The sequence below is a fragment of the Salvelinus sp. IW2-2015 genome, unplaced genomic scaffold (assembly GCF_002910315.2).
Source record: "Salvelinus sp. IW2-2015 unplaced genomic scaffold, ASM291031v2 Un_scaffold7525, whole genome shotgun sequence".
In the NCBI taxonomy this organism is placed as follows: domain Eukaryota; kingdom Metazoa; phylum Chordata; class Actinopteri; order Salmoniformes; family Salmonidae; genus Salvelinus; species Salvelinus sp. IW2-2015.
Window position 1 is genome coordinate 2537 of NW_019948785.1, and position 7037 is coordinate 9573.

The 7037-nt window shown below is 43.6% G+C and overlaps 1 protein-coding gene across 1 annotated transcript in view; it reads right to left on the bottom strand.

Moving 5' to 3' along the window:
* The window catches only part of LOC112079288 (uncharacterized), a gene marked incomplete at its 3' end in the record, with an annotated part of 7272 nt that extends 623 nt beyond the window's left edge, over positions 1-6649 (bottom strand). Inside the window, exons 1-2 of the mRNA XM_024145278.2 lie at positions 5926-6649; positions 5416-5660 (exon numbers count right to left, since the gene is read on the bottom strand). Of these exons, the coding sequence (XP_024001046.2) occupies positions 5416-5660; positions 5926-6319 (639 nt within the window). The remainder of the gene's footprint in view (positions 1-5415; positions 5661-5925) is intronic.
* Positions 6650-7037: the final 388 nt, after the last annotated feature.

The following is a 7037-nucleotide window of genomic DNA, read 5'->3' on the forward strand; positions in this document are numbered from 1 at the left end:
GGTTCATTCAAATGAGCTAAACGGATGTGGCTCTTGCAATGGAATGTATTTATTAGTAATGTCCAGTTTGAGTTGATGTACAACAAATCACAGCACAGACTGATGGGTAACAAGCCTTTCCTGCTTTTAGTTTAACTGCTTCTGTCCAATGGGTACTACTCGACAATGGCCGACAGTCCCTCCATTCTGACCATCATTGTCCTGAAGGGCAACACCCGTTCCTGTTCACACCGAGGGGCATTCGATTCATCCTGGCGCCAGTGAGGACTTAGTTTTACAACCTGGTGAGTTGTTTTGGAACCAGGCGCCTCCAGGTCTGAGCCAGCACATGGAGTAATAGGAGGATTTCTGTGGGAAGATCACAATTGCATAACTCCTACACGTCGCCTCTGCTTCATCTTCCTTCCATCAAAACCACACTTGGATGAAGAGACAGAAGTCTCTGGCTTTTCTCTCCAGATGCGTTCTGAGAAGGAGAGAGGACACAGGAAGAGAGATATTGCAATTGGGATCTTCCCTCATTTTACATAAAACCACACGGTTCTTCAAACATTGTACCTAGAGGATCTACCGTGCCGTAGGTTTCAATCCAAACCCTAAATAGCTGTGAGTGAAAATCCTACAAGATGGCTTGCTCTCAGGTACAATGTTTGTAAATCTTCTCGTGTCATAACTATGTTGAAGTGACACTATGAATTGCTTTGTAAACTGTCAATTGCTTATGTTTATGTAATAATTAAGTAATAATATCGCTGTAAACTTCACAATGTAGTTCTGAATGTTGATTCGTGAGCCTTGTCAGGGTAGTTAGATAATCATGCGCACAAAACAAGCTTGGGATGAACCCGTCGTTGCCTTGACCTAGATGTTCTCCCTCAGCCATCCAACTCCAGGGTGAGGACCTCGTCGTTTGGCCTGGACCTAGATGTTCTCCCAACTGATCCCTCTAGACCGTGCGACCTATTCTCACCTCGCACCCAGGGTGAGGACCGTCGCGTTGGCGGCTTACCTAGATGTCTCCCCTCAGCATCCACTCCAGGGGTGAGGAACACGCTTGGCTGACTATGTTCTCTACGCTATCAGGGTAGCCGTTTGTACCTAGATGTTCTGCTGCATCGGTCAGTCCTGATGTTCTACCTCTCCATTATATCAGAAGTAAACTCGGTTCCCATTGTCGACAGCAGGGACATTCCCTGTCTGTTGGTGGAGGTAGGCATCTCACTCAACTCCACCACCAGTCCACACCTGCGTTCTGTTGTGGAGTAAAGGTGGTCTAGAGTTTTTTTTCCCTCTGGTTGCACATTTAACATGCTGGTAGAAATGAGGTAAAACTGATTTAAGTTTTCCCTGCATTAAAGTCCCCCGGCCATACTAGGAGCGCCCGCTCTGGATGAGCTTTTCCTGTTTTCTTATCGACCTTATATAGTTTTGTTGAGTGCGGTCTTAGTTCAGCATTGGTCTGTGGTGGTCGACATTGTTATATATTTTTTTTACCCTTTGTAAATAGTTAACCTGGCACCATCCTTCGGTGAAGCATGGTGGTGAGACCTGAAAATAGCTGTGGCAGCGACGCTCCCCATTCAACCTGACAGAGCTTGAGAGGATCTGCCGAGAAGAATGGGAGAAACAAGTGTGCCAAGCTTGTAGCGTCATACCCACGAAGACTCGAGGCTGGTAATCGCTGCCAAAGGTGCTTCAACAAAGTACTGAGTAAAGGGTTGAAAAATGTAAAAATGAGATCAGTTCTATATTTTTAAAAAACATTTGCAAAATTTAATAAAACCTGTTTTTCCGGGCTTTCTTTGGTGTGATGTCATGGGTATGTATCCCAATTGGGTTTTAATGTGTACGATTGAGGATAATTTTATTTAATACATTTTAAGAATAAAGGCTGTAACTGAACAAAATGTAAATAAAGTCAAGGGGTTCTGTACATAGATTTCGTTCGAATATGTCACTTGTTATATATTTCAGCTTTAGATGTGGCTCTCCATTTAAAGCAGTGGGACAAAATTAATTCAACTCAGTTTCCTCCTTCAAGACATCATCTAATACCGTAGTCCTGTGTGTCCGTGCGGACAGCATCGCAGTAGTGGAAACCAATGATTGGTTCTCAGGGCAGGCCTGGTTGTAGCTAGAATTGATTCCGAGTCGCATTGGGACAGTTTTACCTTTTAGCTAACCTTAACCTAATTCTACTAACCTGCACGTTATTTGTACTAACCTGCCACGTTCATTATCCTAACGTTAACCTAATTCTAGCTAACCTGCCACGTTATTTGCACTAACCTGCCACGTTATTCTCTAACGTTAACGCTATATTCTACTAACTGCCACGTTTATTTGCACTAAACCTGCCACGTTAATTATCCTAACGTTACAGCTAATTCCTATCTACCACTGCCCGTTTATTTGCATCTAAATCTACCAACATTTAATTATCCGTAAGTTAAGCTAATTCTACATAACCTGCCACGTTATTACCTAACTGGCCTGCCACTTAATCCTACGTAACTACTATCGTCCTAATTTCTATAACCTGCCTTCTATTTGCAGCATAAATCTACCAGACTTAATTTCCTACGTTAACCTAATTCTAGCTCAAGCACTTGCCACATTAATTTGCACTTAACCTGCCACCCTTAATTATCCCTAAAGTTAACGCTAATTATCTACTAACCTGCCACGTTAAGTTTAGGCAAACTAGACACTGACCCACATGAATTTATTCCTCTAAGCGTTAACCTAATTCTACTAGCCTGCCACCGTTATTTTGCAGCAACCTGCTACGAAAAGTACTTTGCTAGTTCAAAACCCGGCCAGACTGCCGCTGAGGACAATGTCCCTGGTTTCCACTAATCCCACAACGCGCTCTAGGCAGACTCCGTTTATAGGCTCAGTGGCAGAGACACTGCAATTGAAGCTGGTGAGATACTGCTAAATTGATAGTACAGTTTGTTTAGGCAATTTACAGCTAGCTAGCTACTTCACATGCAAGGAACAGACCGCAGGCTTTTTTTTTGCAGCTTTTCTGCAAATCATCAACAGCCTATAATCAGCATCATGCAGCCCATATATCTTCTGAGTTCTAAGACCTTCTAAAGGTTTGTTGTCATTCAAAGATAGTTGAGATAATGACTCGACATCTTAGCATATAGGACCTGTTTCAAATGATCATTTTACCGCTCAAACATTAGCCAATTCAGAATATCACACTCTCGCTCCGGAATGGGGAAAAATATCCTTTCTATTTATTCAGCCAAGTTTCAATTATATTTTCTTCTTCATAAAACAGTAAGGAAAACAAGAAGTTTGTGGCACAGTGCGACTAAAATCACTTGGAGCAATGGTTACCGGATGTCAACGCCCTGACCTTAGAGAGCCTTATTTATGTCTCTATATTGGTTTGGTCAGGGTGTGGATTTGGGGTGGGCATTCTATGTTTTTGTTTTCTATGATTTTGTAATTTCTATGTTTTGGCCCGTTGTATGGTTCTCAATCAGGGACAGCTGTCTATCGTTGTTCCTGATTGTGGACTATACTTACGGTAGCACTTTTCCCTCCTTTCTGTGTGGGTAGTTAACTTTGTTTGGGGTGGCACATATGCCTTAAGGCTTCACGGTTTGTTTGTATTGTTTATTGTTTTTGTTGGCGTCATTTTTAATGAAAGGAACTCTCACAACCTACGCTTTGGTCCGCCTTCTTACGAGCGGCCGTGACAAACCGATGTCGCCAATCCATGAAACAAACATTGCGAATTCCCATTTTAAAGTTCCTGATTTTAAACATCAGTATTTCTGTTAATATTATAATTTTTTATTGATTCTTATCACATGTGGGTAAAGACATTGTTACCGTTCCCACAAGACAAACTAAAAATGTCTCTCCACAAACAAGGGAACTAACAAAGAAACTCCCTGGGACAACCAAAACCAACAGGTGGGGTTTGTACGAAGGGGTTTCCTGCAAAAGACATACTTTAATGTTGACATGCAACTAGGAAATGTGTCCTATAACGTTTCCCACAATGGATGCCCACTAAGGAGAGCCAAACGAAAAGATAAGCCCCAACCAACTGAAGTATAGGTGCAGATAAAACAGAAAGCAGAGCTCTACGAAACAGGAAGACAGAACCGATAAAAGGCCTGGTTTCACACAACTTAAACAGGGAAGACACCAGGACTAAAAGCCTGGTTTCACAACTTAAAAGGGAAGACACCGGATAAAAGCCTCGGTTTCAACAACTTAAACAGGGAAGAAACACCGGATAAAGGCTTGGTTTCACAACTTAAACAGGAGAGCCACAAAGAGTCCTTACTTCTCGTCAACATCTCTCATAGCAACTGATGCACAGGCCAGCAGGTTCTTACGTATCACACCTGGCCAGCAAAGCCAGAGATTGTTACGTATCACCTGGCCCAGCACAGGCCAGCAGGTCTTTACGTATCACCTGGACCAGCACAGGCCGAGCAGGTCTTAAGTATCACCTGGACCAGCTAGGTCTTACGTAACACCTGACGCAGCAGGTCTACGTATCACCTGGTAGCCAAGCCCAGGTCAGCAGGTCTTACGTATCAACCTGGACCAGCACAGGTCAGGCAGGTCTTATGTATCACCTGGACCAGCACGAGTCTTACGTATCACACTGGACCAGCACAGGTCAGCAGGTCTTACGCGTATCACTGACGCAGCCAGCAAGGCCAGCAGGTCTTAAAGTATCACCTGGACCAGCACGGGTGAAACGTCTTCTGACTAGCGAGATGATACCATCAGTGCATCAACTTAGTTTAAAGCGAAAGCAGCTTTTGGAGTAGTTTCAGAACTAATGAGCTGCTTCTACAACAGTGAAACACTGACCACAGAATGTAAACTTAAAGAAGCAGATTGTGGTCTAATCCACTGTTCTTACCTGAATCTGAATCTCCCTCTTCTTCTCCTCTCACAGTTCCACTCAGACCCGGTGTTTTCTGCAGTCCACCAGCCGCACAGACACCCTCTTCAGACCCCACAGTAGGCAACGCGTGGGAGAGACACGACCTGGGACCCTGGGAGAGGAAAGACATGTCCTGGAAACCACAAAAATAAACAGTCAATTTAGGGTGGGAAACACTCTCCTACCTTGATTCCTCTCATTCTCTGGACCTCCTGCTATAAGTGCATTAGAGGAGAACGTCCAAGAGGAGGAAGCTCAGATCAGAAACACACCTACCTTGATTCCTCATTCTCTGGACCTCCTGCTATAAATGCATTAGAGGAGAAAGTCCAATCAGAATCACCTGTATTTGCCAAAAACATTCACATATCAGTATTCGGATGAACCTCAAATATTCTCCTCCAATGCATTTATAGGAGGAGGTCCAGGAATTAAGGAAGGACTGTTGAGAACCAGAAACACTGTGACTGGGATGTACTCACACCACTCCCCCTCTGCTCTGGGGTGTGGCTCTCTGGAGATGACTCCGCCTTCAGCCTGTTGCTTGGAAACCAATCCTTGTCTTTCACGTCCCATTCTTTGTCGCAGTGAATAGAATCGTCATCACCACCAAACTGTCTGGGACTCGCGGGTGTCACATTAGATACTTCCTGTACCTTTCTGATGTCCTCCTTCACTGTAGAGCCCTGGGAGGGCCAGGAAGCGGAATATTGCCACGTTTTTGGATCTGTAAAAGGGAAAAGTTTGACTACCGGTAAAAACATAGGTTATAGCTTACTCTCTCATCTGATTCCAAACATRTCACTTATCATSCTAGGACCTTCCGTCGGAGAGMAATAGACAAGCGAACTCTGAATACAAACTAAACAAACAGCATAAATCCCCTTTTAAAAAATAACTYYTTTTTTTTACGAGGTCAGTAGAATGCCCCTTTAAAACCACACCCTGGTTCAACAACGGCATAGTGTGTCCCCTGTTAAGACAATACTCACTGGTGTTAATCGGATCTTCAGTCTCCTCCTCTTTCACTACAAAAGGGTCTTCTTCTTTCAATGTGATATCCTCCTCTATCTCATTTTTCATTCTGAAAGCTTCTACCTCCCCTTCTTCCACTATGACAACCTCTATCCCCTCTTCCTCTTTCACAGTGACAGCCTCTATCCCTCCCATCTCTTCTACTATGACAGCCTCTATCCCCTCTTCCTCTTTCACTGTGACAGCCTCTAACCCTTCCATCTCTTCCACTGTGACAGCCTCTATCCCTCCCATCTCTTCCACTGTGACAGCCTCTATCTCCTCCTCCTCTTCCTCCCTTTTAATTCGACACGCTTCTTYCGTTCCTATCACTGTAATATCCTCCTCTTCTTCTTTAATGACAATGTTCATCCCCAGAGCTGCTTTCTCCGTCCAGCAGTCCTCCTCTTCATTAGCAGGAGGAGAGTAGCTTTGTGAGCTCAGTTGTGTCGGGATGCTAGCTAGCTAGCTATCATTAGCGACTACCCTAGTGCTCGGCTCGATAACACATTAGCAAATTTAACAAGCAAATTACGTTTAAATGAATAGATACGTTAACAGAACTGTGTTTAAATCACTGGGGTGGATTTGTGAAGCTACACAAACATGGTCTAAATCAGAGCTTCAATGTTTCTACTCTTGTCGGCTAGCAAGCTACCGAGGTGGTTGAACCGTGTCGTTCCAGAAGCGTCCAAAGCAGTCGGTCGTCACTAGTTACCACAGCTTCAAAGTCATAAAGCCCCCCATTTGTACAATTAATCTTCTTAAAATTTAATTTCAACCTTAATCCTAACCACATTGCCAATCTTATGCTGAACCCTAAATTAAGACCAAAAAGAAATGTTTGTTTTCATTAATTTTCGATATAGTCAATTTTGACATTGTGGCTATGGTAACTAGTGGAAACCCGTGTGTCCACTAACTTATACGTCACGCGAGAAGCATCACCTTGAAAAATACTTCGCCATCGCTGACTGGAGTCGGTAAGGCAGTTTCTAAAAGATTCACTAAATCAAATCAAATTGTATTGGTCACATACACATGGTTAGCAGATGTTAAGGTCACATAACAGGTTAGCCACAAGTTACCA